The 16309-nt window shown below is 39.7% G+C and overlaps 1 protein-coding gene across 7 annotated transcripts in view; it reads right to left on the reverse strand.

Moving 5' to 3' along the window:
* The window catches only part of trioa (trio Rho guanine nucleotide exchange factor a), a 72686-nt gene extending 68605 nt beyond the window's left edge, over positions 1–4081 (reverse strand). For 4 of the 7 annotated variants that reach the window (XM_047606054.1, XM_047606052.1, XM_047606050.1 and 1 more), the window contains exons 1-2: positions 3940–4076; positions 3356–3803 (exon numbers count right to left, since the gene is read on the reverse strand). In XM_047606054.1, the coding sequence (XP_047462010.1) occupies positions 3356–3425 (70 nt within the window). In that variant the 5' untranslated portion in view covers positions 3426–3803; positions 3940–4076. Of the gene's footprint in view, positions 1–3355; positions 3804–3939 lie in introns of all 7 variants that reach the window. The other 3 variants (XM_047606055.1, XM_047606051.1, XM_047606053.1) reach the window with 2 other exon arrangements.
* Positions 4082–16309: the final 12228 nt, after the last annotated feature.

Consider the following 16309-nt stretch of genomic DNA (forward strand, 5'->3'; position numbering starts at 1 on the left):
GCAATTTCAGAGACGGCCCAAAGGTTTCTTGTGGTTAAAGTTAGTGTTTGAACATATTATCTGTGGTTTATGTGTCTTACTAAAACTGTTCAAGGCTTTTGTTATGTTGATGAAGTGCTACAGAAGTAAAGATTATCATTATTACAGCACAGATGGCCTAACATTTAAATAATACTAGTGTTAAAATATGCTTGGGATTACACAATGCCAGCTGCAGACAGCAGCATGAAATGTTCATTCATGATTCCTCAGCGTGATTTTGTTTCCTGGTCATCAACTCACAGATTGGTTCTCATTGTTCCCACAATCGCTACTTTATTAATTCAGCCCCACCAATACCAGAAGCTAATTATCTGTGTCATTGCTTCTCTCACACAAATTTAATGTGTGGTTTAAGTGCTCTGTTGGTAAATAAAGACCCATTTCTGAACTCCAAACTTAAACTGCAGCAGATGGGCTTGTGGCAATATTAGGAATTGTGAATTAAGCGGGCCATACCTAAAAATTATATAGCAAATTAGCAACAGATCTGATTAAGATTGGAGCAGAATGGCTGCAGCTGTGCACCATCAACAAAACATACAAATGGAGTTGCATGTGACTGACAGGATGCTCCTAGCCTCTCTCCTTAACAGGAAGCCGACAGATCAGCTCAATGCGGATACTGAATTTCCCTCTGTGGCTTATTATCGCACTACACACCAAACCACAGGAGCCAGGCACTGGATGTCAATACTCCGCTTTCTTGTCTGTGTTTACACCGCTCTAACTGTATTTCAAAATCTCAGTTCTACCACAACAGTATTACAACAGCGTTACAACATACCAGCACAACCGGAGGAGAACATGCATAGTACATAAATATTCAGTTTCACTTCTGCCTTGTGTGACAGTTTTACGTTGGAGCACAAACACTTATTCATGTATCGTTAACAATAATTGGGAGGCAAATACAGTTATTTTAGAGTCATTTTAGAAATACTGTGTGTGTGTGTGTGTGTGTGTGTGTGTGTGTGTGTGTGTGTGTGTTTGTGTGTGTGTGTATATGCTACTATAGCAAGCTGAGTTAGATGACATGACATCAAGCAATGGATCTGATCACTGGCTGTATATAACCATATTTAAGTGCAGCTTGCCTACAGGCTTACCAGCTATTTTTTCATGTCAAAGACCCACAAACACACAGGCCTTAACTCAACAAACACTATTTCCTTCAACTGTATCCTACTAAAATACACTATATACATCTGTACCAGCTGTATAGTTCATTAAGTGGGCGCATGAAAATGAATAACAAATGAATAACAAATGCCATCCTGACAAAGTTTTCACTTTGTAAAGTCTGCTTAACCTAATTATGTGTACACTAAACTCCCCACAAGGGCCCCTGTAATTCACAGTTTATGATGTATTGCTACAGCCAATCAAATCACTGTAGGCCCATGTTGGGACTTAACACAATTCCTTGCAGGTATACATTGCCTGGCCAAAAAAAAAAAAAAAAAAAGTTGCCTCCAAAAAAAAAAGGTCACACACTCTAGTATTTCATTGGACCGTCTTTAGCTTTGATTCTAGCATGCCACCGCTGTGGCATTGTTTTGATAAGCTTTCGTGATGTCACAAGTTTTATTTCCATCCGGTGTTGCATATATTTTTCTCCAAGATCTTGTATTGATGATGGAGAGTCTGACCACTGTTCAAAACCTTCTCCAGTTCATCCCAGAGATTCTCAGTAGGGTTAAATTATGGATTCTGTGGTGGTCAATCCATGTGTGAAAATGATGTCTCATGCTCCCTGAACCACTCTTTCACAGACTGAGCCCAATGAATCCTGACATTGTCATCTTGGAATATGCCCATGCCATCAGGAAATCTAAACGGTTGTTTTGAAAAAGGAGGAGCTCTGACGACTGTTGGGATTTTTTATCTTTTATCCTTGGTATTACCATAATGAGTCTTTTTGTCTGAGTCCGTTTTTTGTAGACAATGTTCTTGATATGGAAGAATTATAAATATTTTTGTAAAACAAAAAAAGGGAAGCTACTCAGTTCATCAGTTTGTGGTTAAGTAACGTGTTGAAAGCGCCAGTTAACGCCGGTTGAAAGATATTCGCCCATGTAGTAATTATCCAATAGGAGGCTCGTGCCTATTTGCTTAGTTAAATCCAGGTGGCGACTTTTTTTTTTTTTTTTGCCAGGCAGCGTATTAGCCTTCTTAGCTAATGTTAGCAATTATGTGCATGCAATTGGGTAGCATCTTGCCAAATTTAATTTTATTGTATGTGAATAATCCGCTATCATGCATTTTTTTTTTTTTTTTTACCACAAATGGATAAAAACATCCTTTTGGCCTTGGTAGCTATGTTATAAAGCTACCACCCGAGCTGAGCTATGTGTGCCTGCCACGCCATGTATTGTTTACATAGCTTGTCCGGTTGGACTATTTTTTTATTGACAGCCTGGAAATCGACAAGCAGTGACGGACAAAAATAAGATTTAATTGAAACGCGCTCTTGTGGGTTTTCTTTTCGCCCGATATGCGATATGCGCGTATGTTAAGAGTCGGTCAGCTCTTAACATACGCGCTAGCTTTGTCTACTCACTACCAAGCTAGCAATGCTAAACCAGTTAGCAGACAGGAATCACTAGCACACGGGCTAACACTAAAACTGATGAGTTACAGGACAAGTCCATTGTCGGACAATCCTGGCCTGCATATTTTATTGTAAGAATAAAATCCACACCCATTCCACTAAGTTTAAAATAAAAAACTATAAAATATACAACATGTTAACACCACAGTAATCCTAATAATTGTCTCGGTAGAGCCGGACAAGGAACACACGTTTGCGGTTGCTGTGGTTTTCCTGCCCCCAACTCAAACCTACATTCTTATTGCTTATTTTGGCAACGGGTGGTGACGTGAGTGTTACCAGTGATATGGAAAAATGACAAAAAGATTTAACTTCTGCGTTGAAGGAAACTATAAGAAAAGATGACCAGGCGACCCAACCACCTACGAGTGTGTCCGGAGATGGAACCCGAACTATTAGCGCTCCGGCTAACACTGAATGGCTAGACAGTCTAGGTAAGCGGTCTAATGTAGCTACTTACAGAAATGGATGCGATACATTTAAGAAATTTACGCTACTGTGTTGGCCATTGGTATTTGTCGGGCCTCTTATTTATTGAAGTAGTACTGGGATTCATGGGATCCAGCCTGCCGCCCTCCTCACTAATCGAGCCCTAAACCTGACAACACAGATGGGAACAATGTCCCTCACGTAGCTGGACCGCAGGGAGCAGCTCTCCGTGGAGCCCAGTCCAACCTCTCCCACTTTTCTGGGGGGGCTTACCGGTCTTAAAGCTCGCCTCGATGTCGCTGGCGTCCTTTGTCGTCTCCTCCGCTCCTTCCCCGCAGCTCATGGCTGCCACAACCCGAACCTGGAGCTCAGTATCTCCCAAGTAGTTCTCCCAAAAAAACGACAAAAAGAAGGCACACAATCACTCCTGTCCTGACAAAAGCGTCATTGAAGCCACATGGACGGTTACGGCGACTCGTAGACTCTAGCAGTGCCATCTGCAGACCTCCATTTTGGGGTAACGTAATTGGAAACGATCAACCGGGGGCACCGGGTTCCTCCTCGGAGTACAGCCGAGGGGAGAGTCGCCGGAGCGCTGGTGGTGGTGGTGGTGAGGGGGGCGGGAGGGGCTGGGTCGCTGCTCGGTGAATCTCGGTAAGCTTTCGGAAGTGAGCAGGCGGTGGGTCATCAAGGAACGACGCCGGCCGCTGTTTGTCTGCGACTAAATTACAGCGAAATACAAAACATTTAAAACCAAGACACGGACTATAACAAGGAGTCTAAAGTCGGTCAGTTATATAAATATGAAAATGGAAGGTTTGTATGCTATGTTTATTTGGCCCGTCTAAAATACTCACAATGCGACACTGTTGGGAAAGGACCACGTTTTAGGATAAACGATCGTCACGCCTGTTCTTTTTAGGATATACCTTTGTCCATAACAAGTGTTTGCATATTTGGTTCAACGTACACGCAGAAGGAGAAGAGAAAGACGGGAAGACTCCCGGATCCAAACAGAAGAGGTCAGCTGTTTTGACTGAGCTGTTGCAGTATTCTGAGCTGTGTTACTGGGGCCATCTGCTGGCTGACGCTGGAACTGATGCTCCTGCTCCAATTTTTTTCTATTAAATATGCAGAATAAAGGAAAAGTAAGACTTTCGCGTTTATTAAATTTACTGTGGATAATTTTAACCTCAACTAAAAATAATCATAACTCTTAATCAGCAGCCCTTTCTTTTCTACGTGTGGAACAATTGAGCATCAGAGAATACACAATCTGTAATCTGCAGGCCTATTTGAAAATATGTCAGATGTCTGTCTGATCAGAAGACTGCAGCAAATATTGATTAAACCTATGCTACCTAGCATTTATCTGCTAGACAGAAATGTGACATTCAGGTATTGCTCTCTGGAAAGTAAGATTAATGCTTTAAATAAATAATAAAACATGAATAAATATTATCATTAGTAAATACAGACATGGAAGCATGTGTAATTAACACTTTTATTTTCAAATAAACCCCTAAAAAAACTAGGGATGTGCGACACCACTATTTTTCCATTCAAACTGATACCAAGTAATACCAAGGCTATTATTTTGATATTGATATTGATACTTTTAGATGTCTACTTGTGTATATGAAAAAGATGACTTTTACAATGAACATTTGTGAATGTAGTTATGAAAAATGTATTTTATACCCCTGCCATGTATCAGGCTTCTCTTTAATCAAAGCAATTGAAGACAATCATTTCAACAAGTCAACTGAAAATCAGAGCGAATCACATTATTATTAAAAAACTTCTATAAACTGTAATTCTTTTTGGACCAGACAGAGTGGTCTTCAGGTTAGAACTTGACAGAACTTGAACTTCAACGGAAAAGGTTACATTCTATATTCTGTCATTCCCATGTATATGTTTTTGTTAAGAAACAACAGCATGTTGACATGATCTGTGTGTATGTGCCTGGGATGAGCACTGTGATGTATTTTTACTATATTCCTGGATGTTGTCTGCCTCTCTGAATTTAAGGGCTTCCACCTTAGAGGTCTGTCTCAGGTGTGGGGTAGTTTCCCCGTGCTCCCGCTCTCACACACGTTTTACTTTTTTAGAAGTGATTACAGATTCGGTGTCATAAAAGTATTAATATTTCTTGTGGAAGTGGACTCAGGATCGATATTTTGATATGAAGATCAATTATAAAGAACACATGTCTGGATCGGAAGTATCAATGTTTTTGGATCGATGAGCACATCCCTATAAAAAACATTATTTAATCTTAAAAAGTTAGACACAACAACGTGATGTTTCATAATGCTCAATACATTTCATAATAGTGAGCAGGATTTTGAAAATGTCTTCAAAGAAACGCAACATGTTTTTCTTTCTATGAGCAGCATTAAAGATCATAACTAATGCTGCTTTGTTGTGAACTCATTGATAATCAATAGATTATGGAATTTTATTTGCTTTTTCCAATAAGCTACACAATGTAAGTGCTAGGCGTAGGCATGCCCACACCACTGCTATTTCTGGCTACTTTAAATAAACTCCCATTGTGTTTCAGAATTGATTTCAGGATCTTATTGATTTTGTGTCCTTAGCCTCAAACGGAGACGGATATATAACAAAACAATATTTAATGCCAACTGGTTCCACAGTCTTGTAGTAGCTACTGCAATGCTTCTTCCTCTACTCGGTTTCCGTTGTGACACCGGGGCTCACAAAAGAGTTGTTTTCACGTTCAAAAGCTGAAGTGCACACACAGTCAGAGGTCTGTCAAACAAGATGGGTGCTCATGATCAACCATGAAAATAGGTCGTCAGTGGAGACAGGTTAACCCTTTATAGGGCATTTATTGAAATTCTTGGAAATTCTAGAGTATTATTGTAGGGCATAAGAAGACTTTTTTATTTTTGTGAATATTTTTTTTTATTTAAAGAATGCTCTCACAATGAAAGGTGAGTTATGTGCCTTCATGTATGGGGCAAGTCGGCCTTACTGGCTATAAAACCATTGGACTTCAATAATTATTCAGTTTTGTTCCTGTTTAGCTAAAGGAAATTGTTAATGTCAAATAAGGAGCCCAGGAGAGACTATAGTATGGGAAACCACTAATCTTTAGTAGGAGGTGCAGCTGTGTATCATCAGCATTGAAGTGACAAGAGGAGTCATATTTCCTTATAATGTATCCGTGTGGGAGTGTCTGCAAGTCATTGTGTTATTATCATTACTATCATCCATAGCCTCTCCAGTTCATGCCAACTTAATCTTTTCTTGAAGTGAGCAGAAGGTCCTCATAATAATGAGAGTATCACAGCAAGGGAGCATGCGCAAATACACACACGCTGTTCACAAAATGTTTGAAGAATTCCCATTGCGCGAACATGTCAATATTGATAAATTGTCTGGGAAACATATTAGCACACAGTAAAAGGATTTATCGATGAGATGACATTAAAGCGTCCATTTATAAGTGGAGCTCCAAATGAAAACGACCTTTAGTTGGAATGTATTCATTGCAGTCAGTGAAGGACTGGAGATCAGCCTCTTTCCTTTGAAGCAGCTGTGAACATTCTGGGGCCTGCTGGAGATTTTCACATGCAGGACTATGATCCACACAGGCATGTCTTTTTTATCGAGGTTGAATTTTTTTTTTCCGACAGTCCAAGAAAATTATGCAAATAATCACACTTTAAAAAGAATTTATTGCAGAAGCTCGCTCAAAAGAAGTAATTTCTTGCTATTCACAGCCCCTTACCTTTTTATGGCAGCAAAGAGGATTGTGGCGGAATATGTACTGAGAGCAGTGCTGCTGATATTAGATGAAAATACTGCCTCAGGTTTATACTTCTTAGACTCACGGAGCAAAACCTTGAGAATTTTAGTGATACTGGTGTGTGACAGTGGTGTTTTTGTAATATATGTTTTTTTAATAGTTATATTGACAAATCATATATTTTACTTTCGCATGTTCATGCAGATGTGTTGCCTGTGATGTCCAGCAGGGGGAAGGCTGATACTAGGGAACAACTGTCTTTCCTTCACAGAGGGACATCAATGCTGGATAGTAAAAGGATTAAATGAATCTCTCCTCCCCTCTCTTCTCATTGTATTCATTTTGTTTTGTTTTTTAACTAGAATAATATAATATGCCATCTCTCTGGATACTGAAAGAGACACCAGCCTGGTGGATATTGGAACAGCAGAAGTAAAAGCAATGAATACATTTCTTTTCTATAATACAGTTTTTTCAAAATGCCAAAACATTGTACCAAATGCTCAGTGTATGAACCCATTAATTGAGTCAGTCCCTCTTTTTTCATTACTATTTTTGCAAAGGATTTTCATTTGATAAGACACGTTCTGCACTGTGACATACATAGACAACACAAGTTAGACAACATAAATAAGTAAAACCACACTAATAATAATAAATGTGATAACAATTAATGTACATGCTGAATCCGATCAGTAATCAGAATAAACAGTCAGCGACAATCATAGATGATGACTTCATGACTATGTGTACAGTCTAAAGCCAGTCTCCTGAAGGGCGTCCACAGTCAGGGCATGACATAGAGAATAAAAGATGTAATAGTGTCTTTTTGCACCGCTTCAGGGTGAATGGTAAGTTTTCATGAGCTCAAGAGGAAACTTAGCAAAGCTGAAGGGGCAGAGATTTCATTATGTCCAAGCAAGTATGCATTCAAACTTAGTTCCACGATAGCCTGTAATGTACAGTATTGTGTGTACTACACATGTTCTCTGTATTTGTAAAGAATGGTCTGATTGAAATCCATGTCGCTGTGGAGGAAGCTGGTTACACTCAGTCTGGCAAAAAGCAGAAGGAAAGGTCTAAACACTAGTCACTGGTCCATGATGGAAGTGCCTCAGCAGCATGGAGGCAATTTGACCCGCTGTGCAGCCATCAGCAATCACGGCATCCGCATAGGCCACGCAGCGCTGAACATCTTCTGACATTTCTGGATGGAGGTTATTTTGCTTGACCATGAACAGGGGGACCACAAGCAGGCAGGGCATCCTGCATATACTGTATGTTGTAATTTGCCACACTGTGAAATTTCTGTCCATGCAGACTGGTTTAACAGAGTTTTGCAAATGTTTTCGTCCCACTGTAAGTTCCCTTTCCGTGGAGGTGAAGGTTGGATGCCTTGCAAGGGAGCGCACTCGCTGTGGTGAAGATGAAAGAGACACTCACACACATGAGACTGATTCAGAATGCACACTTATTTGTGATGCTTATTTGCTATTGTTACCTTTTTTTATTAATTTTATTGGTTTTCAGTGTTTTGCATTTGACTACAGAGAAGAAGAACAATGTTTTTCTGCCATGCCTCAGACAAAACTGTTGGATGTGCAGTGGGATGACTCCTCTAAAGTGTCCATGCATTGACTGACTTTGTGTGTGATCTGAAAGCATAGTTTGGTCAGTTGTTTGATTCTGCCAGAAAAGTCAAAAGTTAAGCTTTGTCAAAGTAATTGGACAATCAACTTGTGTTTGCAGTTGGATTAAAGAATGTAAGCCTTCAGGAAAACTCTCATAATCTTTGTTTTGATCAGAGTATTTCAGTACAACTGTGATAAAGTAGCAAACATCACACATTTATCTCATCTTCTATAATCACTTGTCCTCTAGCCTTCCTGTCGTGTTCGGGTCAAATCTGACCGATTTACAACTTAAAATACTCATAAATATTGTGTTTTACATCTGATTTCCCCAAGGCCTTGTGATATCCTCCACACTATGCACTTGAACATATAAAAGTGATGATCACCTCTTTCATTGAATTAATCAACCTTGTTACGCCTGTGGTGTTCCCGGTCAAAAATGAAATGAATGGTCAGGAAATGAATGGGAATATTTATCCATCAGACAGAAAACATCCCCATACACACCACCCCAACTCACTCACTCACACACACAGTTCAGACTGAACAATGTCTTTGGGGGTACACATCTCTTTCCCACGCTTATATGCCGATCCTCCCACATGAACCAACTTCCTGATGAAAAACTATATCATATCTTCACACAGACTAAACAGGTGTCTGTTATGCGAACCCATCTCTTTCCCACGCTTTTGTGCCTATCCCCCACGTGAACCACACCTTCCAGACTAATCAATGTATCATCTTCACACAGACCCCACATATATAGCTCGATGTTTGCCTCGCACTCCTTTTACTCTGAGCACAATGAGTAGGCGACTGACCAAGCGGTTCTGTCGAAGAGGTTCTGGTCCAGGTTTTTGGACATGATGAAGAGGGCACTGAAATTGAACCAGAGATAGAGGAGGATGTCTTGGAAGTGGAAGACAATGCAGATTTTGATCCCGACTTTGAGGAGACTGACGAGTCAACAGATGGAGAGGGAGAGGCACCTGAAGAACAGGCACCTGAGGAGACATTCCAGTTCAAGAGTGGACACTCGATCTGGTCTTCATCCCCTCAGGACAGAGGGAGTAGAGCAAGAGTGGAAAACATCATAAAGATGACGCCGGGGCCAACACGGTATGCAACATCTCGGTTGGATGACATCAAATCCAGCTTCCAACTCTTTTTTACCAGAGTCCATTGAGGCTACAAAAAGTCTGTGGGATGCAGAGTCTGGCAGGCCTATGTTCCGGGCAACTATTTCCTTACAACACTTTCATGTCCTATCAAGAATTATTCGATTGCTGCAAATGTGATGCCTATGTTTGCAAGGCCCACTCTGACCTGAGTGTCACATGGCACTCATGACTCATGTGCATGAATACACACACACACACACACACACACACACACACAGATTTACTTTTTAGATTATATGTTCACTTTGTAATACATTTTCAGTGCAGTTATTTTATGTCTAATTCTATAAATTCATGTTAAACACTACTTTGAGACATTGTTCACAGCTAAACAATGTTGAATAAAAATTTATTGGTGAAAAATGTTTTTTGAGCTAATTTAAAAGCAGTATTAAAACAGACCGGTCAACTTTAATAGGGAACACTAAAGTAAGGGGTGGGAGGTGAACACGACAGGAGGGCGAGAGGGTCGTTGTTTGTCTGGAGCCCATCTCAGCTGTCATCAGGTGAGAGGCAGAGTACACCCTGGCCGGGACTAACATAGAGAGACAGACAACCATCCACGTTTACACTCATGAAGACGTACCCGGAGAAAACTCACGCAGACACAGAGAGAACATACAAATTCTGTAGCCAGCCATCATATTTAATGTTAGAAAAATACCATCCTTGCACATTAACTGTTAGGAGTGTTTCACTCCAAAGCTAATTTAAGCAACCTCTCTGGACGTGTGGGTGTGGATTAGATTTGATTGACACTAGTGTGAACTGGTGTCAACCTTCACACTGATGAAAACCTTAAACATATATGACACACGAGCAAAGAAGAGGTTTCACTCCATGTTAATGTATATATATTTAGATTAATATATATTTATATAATATAATATATATTTCTGAAGCAGTGAAAGAAAAATACAGGTGAGAACAAGGCTCATTTTCAGCAGTGGGTTCCTTTAATAACCAAACACCTAACCTCGTCCTTCAGGTTGTGTCATTCCCACAGTAGCCCCCGCCAAATAGCAATATGTCCCTCTGAAATGTCAGCTGTAATTACTAGTGCGCTCAGCGACAACCTCTAAAATGAAAGAAAGCAGGTGGTGATCACGATCCGTCTCCCTTACTCTATCTGTCTTTCTCTTTGTCTGCCCATCCTATCTGTCCTCTACGTCATTGTTGTTGTCTAGACCTGCACAGCACAATGTATGTGTGTGCGTGTGTGTGTTTGAGAGAGAGAGAGACAGAAAGAGAGAGAGAGAGAGAGAGAGAGAGAGATGACCCCATGCTGCTCTGTCATAATTACTGGAAGGACAAAAAAAAATAACAGCAGGTGGGGCTGGCATACACACATGTGTCAGCATGCTACAATTGAAGTACACTAATGGAAAAGGGTAAGAGGTTAACTGCACTGCCATGTCACCACTATACTGTATGCCTTCTTTCACTCCACTGTTATTGTGCAAGACACACGCTCTCTTCATCCCAATAGATGCCTGTGTGTGTTTCATTCTCTCTTCTGTTACTTTTGGGAACATGTCAGACTGCAGGCCAGTTAACTGCCGACAAAAGGTGGTGGTGAGGACAACTGTTTTATTCTCAACTGGAAAAACGCTAATTGTTAGTGGTTAAAGTAAAGGCTCTTTTATAGTACTGCTAAACATCAACGCCATAACTAATGAAACTAATGAACAGCGCCATCCAAATGCTAGTTGTCCTCGTGTCTTTTTTGCCAGTCGGTTTCATTTTTGTTTCTACTTCTACCTGTTTCACTTTAAACAATGGTGAGAGAAACTTTCAACCAAACACAAATCATACAAATGTTATCTCTGAACCTCTTCAGTTTCCACCTCCTCTCCCCCTTTCCTCGATGTGTTTCATCAGTTTGATAATGGCAGCGATGGAAAAGCAGCCGGAAAATACTAAAGTACACAACAACCAAGTGGGCCAATCACATCTCTTCCAGCCTGTGTTACTGCCACACAGTTACATTTTTGTAGAGTTGTAAGACTGTGTCTGCAGCAGTCTAAACAACCTGTAAATGAATAAGTTTGATTAAATTTGGATAAAAATTAGGTCAAGTTAAATTTGATTTGATGATTAGTTACAGTTAGAATGATCCTATTAGAATTAGTGTTAGGTTAATGTTAGTGTTGGGTAATGTGTTTCGGTAAAGAACATCAGTCCATGTAAATATTTAAATTATTCAGAAGTGAACTAGTAAGTCTATGCATATCTGCGTGTGAGAAGGTTTGATGATTTTGCGTGCAGTGATATATATTTTATTTAGAACTCCTTTTTCTCGGAATAAACACAGTGTTTTACATGCACTTCCTTTCTTTCTTTCTTTCTTTCTTTCTTTCTTTCTTTCTTTCTTTCTTTCTTTCTTTCTTTTTGAGCAACAAAGTGGTCATACGCTGTTTTGTACCAGCTTTTCCCTGTTTTGTCAATGGATTATCAATATTAGCCAGAGGCGTGCCATCTGTATCTTCAGTGCTGAGGGACTCGGAGGTTATTTATATTTTCTCTGAAGCAGCGGTAATTGAACTTCCTTGTCACCCATGACTGAACCACAAAGCTATTCCACACAGTCCCTGAGGCATAGTCTGTCCAGTGCTATAAACGGACTGTGCTGCCTGAGTTACACTGCAGATGCAGTGAGAGACCTTTGAGGGACCTGCAAGGGACAAGTGTTATTGGCCTTAAGGTCAACACTGTACAAAAAAATTTCATCATCAGATGATTTGCTGGATATTCTTTCCTTTGAATGTCAGCACGGGTTCGTTCATTTCTAGAGTACAGGCCAGAAGACTGTAAAGATGTCACTAAATTGGTCAAAACTCCCTTTAACAGGAAGAAACCTTGGTACAACACAGCTCATATAGAGAGACCCATCAGACTTTCAGACCAGCCAGGTAGGGACAGAAAAGAGAGAGAAGAGAATAGCAGGAAAATTAGATAACCATACATCTGTAATAGATACATACATCTGACTAAAGCAAACATGTAGAATCTAATGATGATGATGGTGATGATGATACAGATACATGATATAGCTGATGATGCTTCATCGACAGATTGAGGGCTATTTATAAGAGGTAGACAGGCAGGCTGGAGTACTGTCCATTCAGGTAGGAGTCGAATGACTGCAGAAGGCCATGAAGACATGGCAGGTTGATGAGACCAAGACAACAGATGTAGTATGGAGCTCAACAGGTCAGAAACACACAACTCCAGGCCAACCAACCATACAGTCATGTATTACAATGATCCAGCATGGAAAACACAATGCATGCAACTAGTTTTTCAGCTTTTGATGATATTACACTGGTGAAGGAAAGCAGAATGCACAAAACCGTGAGGAACTCCATAACTTTCTTCTGCATAAATGGAAGAATTATTGTTTACACAGACAAACTGGAATCTGTCTGACAGATAGGATTCAAACCAGTCTAATGCAATTCCTGTAATCTTGATCACACTTTTAAGTCTCTGTAGTAGAATACTGTGTTCAATAGTGTCAAATGCAGCACTGAGATCTAGCAGGACAAGTATAAAGACAAGTCCAACGTCTGAAGCCATGAGGAGATCGTTGGTAACTTAAATGGTCACACAACTGATTGACAACAAACTTTAGAAATAAAAGGAAGGTTGGAAATTGGCCATTGGCTAAAACATCTGGGTCAAGAGTCATTTTTTAAGACTGGGGCACATGTCCTGTTAATAAAGATAAGTTTATCTGATTTAATATGTAGGTATTAATTAATGGAAAAAACCTCCTTGAGCAATTTAGTCAGGATGGGGCCTAGAAGACAAGCTGATTATGTTGTTTTAGATGCTGTAATTATTGAAGTGAGCTCAGGAAGATCATTTTGGAGAGAAGGATTCCAAGTATTGATTAGGTCCAATAGAAGTGTCTAATGCCACTGTATTTACATCTTTGACAGCTGTTGGAAGGATGCTATGAATTTTGTCTCCAATGCCAACAATTTTATCAGTGAAGAAGCTCATGAAATCATTACTGCTGAGGTCTGAAGGAATAGATGGCTCAACAGAGCTGTGACTCTTTGCCAGCCTGGTTACAGCTGAAAAGAAATCTGGGGTTGTTCTTGTTTTCTTCTATTAATGATGAATAGTATGCTGTTCTAATCTTACAGAGAGTTGTTCAACTATCTTTCCAGGTTATGTGAGCTTCTACAGAATTAATGGAATGCTAAATTCTTTCCAGCTTTCAAACAGCCTGCTTTCAACCGTGCAACTGTGAAATACACCAGGGTATCCTGGTGTAATCCTCCGATTTATGACCTTCTTTTTCAGAGGGTCAACTAAGTTTAAAACTGTACTAAGTGATGCTATAGTACAACTGAATGATGCACATTGTCTGTTACCGCTTGAATGTTGCTTATTGTATGTTTCTTGTATTTGGATGTTTGAATGCTGTTTCTTTGTGCCCATTGGACTTGAAAGGTGCTTCTTAAATAAAATGTATTATTATTGTTGTTGTTGTTGTTGTTGTTGTTAACTGGGGTCAGCAGGTCAAAATGCCAGATTCTTTTTAGCTGGCCGCTGCCTCCCACCTATTTTTTCTGGTAGCAGTCCCTGTTAACTTCTTCAGTTTGTTCAGAAGCTGGTCCAGGGTCTGGTCGTAGCCGGCAGTAGCTTCATCTCTCTTTGTATTTTTTTATTTTTTTTTTAACACCTGCTTTGTGTGATGAAACCCACCATGCCAGAAAGCACTGGGTCCACTGCTGCCTGTTTTTAGTGAACAGAATTCTTTGTCTTTTCAGATGTGACCTATGTAGTTTTAAAAATGGTTTGCTTAGGCAGTGGAATGTTCAGTGCTGCCCGTGCAATACCACTATTTTTCATTTCAATCCGATACCAAGTAATCCAAATAATCCCGATATCAATAGCTTTAGATGTCTACTTGTGTCTGTGCAAATGACAACTTTTACAATGAGCATTTGAGAATGTAATTATGGAAAATATATGTCATACCTCTGTCTAAGAATTAAACAAGCTACCAAATATCCGACTTTGTTTTGTCTTTAATCAGAGCAATTAAAAGAAATTAAAGGATCTGTGCAAATCAACACATCATCTGAAAATCTGAGGGAATCACATTTTTTTAAATCTCTTAATATAAGAACAGTTGCTTATAGTTGTCATAAGAACTTGAACTTTGACAACAAAGATTACATTCAATAGCTTCTATTATTTCCCATTTATGTTTTTGTTAACCTCTTAGCCCCATGTAATAACATATAATAATAAATGTGTTTTATCTTATTATATCTAAGGGCTCACCAGTGAGATTGCTACAAAAGTGTCAGAATAATGATATATGTTACTGTGTCAGAGAAAATTCACCTGGAACAAATTAAAAAATGTCTGTTCTCGTCGAAAGAAAAAACACATTATTCAGAGTAAAAAACGCCCCAGATATGTGGGTTAGTAGCCCAGTTCACATTTGAATTAGTAATGTAAAATCTGATGAGTAACTGTCCAAAAGTAGATGATAAAAAGGTGAATCTGAACAATTCTAGAGATGTTTTAGCCCATTTATGTCCAGCAGGAATCACAATTTATGCTTTTTCTGTCATATTTTGGCACCATACATGCCATTTGACCTTTCTCAGACACCAGTCTGAAAAACAAATTTAATTTCAATGATATATCACTACAACAGTTGTGACTCATTCATCAGACTGTGTGTAAATGGAGGCCTTAGGTGAAACTCAAAGGACAATATCTCGACAACCAATTGATCACTTTTAATAACTGACACTCTATCGACAAATTAGAGTCTAAAAAATCGAATGTCATGCAAATCAATCAAATTTAACGTAGCAACCACCAATCCAGAGCGAATTAAACACAAAGATAACATATGGTCAGCGATCTTATGCTCTAACCTAGAAGCCTCTTCCTCTTCATGCAAACAAACGGGCCCACCATGATTCATTTCAAACTGACATAGAGTCATAGGAGAAGTCAGTAGTTGCATTTTTTTTAGAGCTGGAATATATCTTTTAATCATAAAACAGCAAAGGTAAGACATACTTTATGATTTTGAGAATGTTTTTACATAATGGGGCGTGCTATAATGTGTTTAGACCATCTGTAGCGCACGGATCTCATGTCAGCCCCCTGTACAGGGGGCTCACTATATACCTGGATATTGCCTGCCTCTCTAAAGGACTTCCATCATAGAGGTCTGTCTCTGGTGTGGAGACATTTTCCCTGTGCTCCTCTAGTCACCTCCAGTGTAACTCATCATCCTCATGTTTGTTCAGATATGTGCTGTTGCCACAGTACCTCAAAGATTACAGACACAATTCACATGTGGGTTCATTTGCATTTACTGAAGTGAAATAACTCCAAGCAACGTTTCTTTTTTTGTCTACCATAGTGGATCTTCATTCATTCTCCCTATGATGTTGTGACTGTCAGCTCCCCTTCTGCTAATATTGCTGGGCTGAATAGGCTTTTGGCCAGTTTCAGGGAAACTTACAGAAACAGTGTGTAATATGTGTCCTCATGATTGGGCCTACTGTGTACAGGGGGCTTAGATTGACAGGTCTAGTGTAGCACTCTGTGTGAAATGGTGGCTGGTGAGATAATAATAGTA

The sequence above is a fragment of the Mugil cephalus genome, chromosome 14 (assembly GCF_022458985.1).
Source record: "Mugil cephalus isolate CIBA_MC_2020 chromosome 14, CIBA_Mcephalus_1.1, whole genome shotgun sequence".
Taxonomy (NCBI): Eukaryota; Metazoa; Chordata; class Actinopteri; order Mugiliformes; family Mugilidae; genus Mugil; species Mugil cephalus.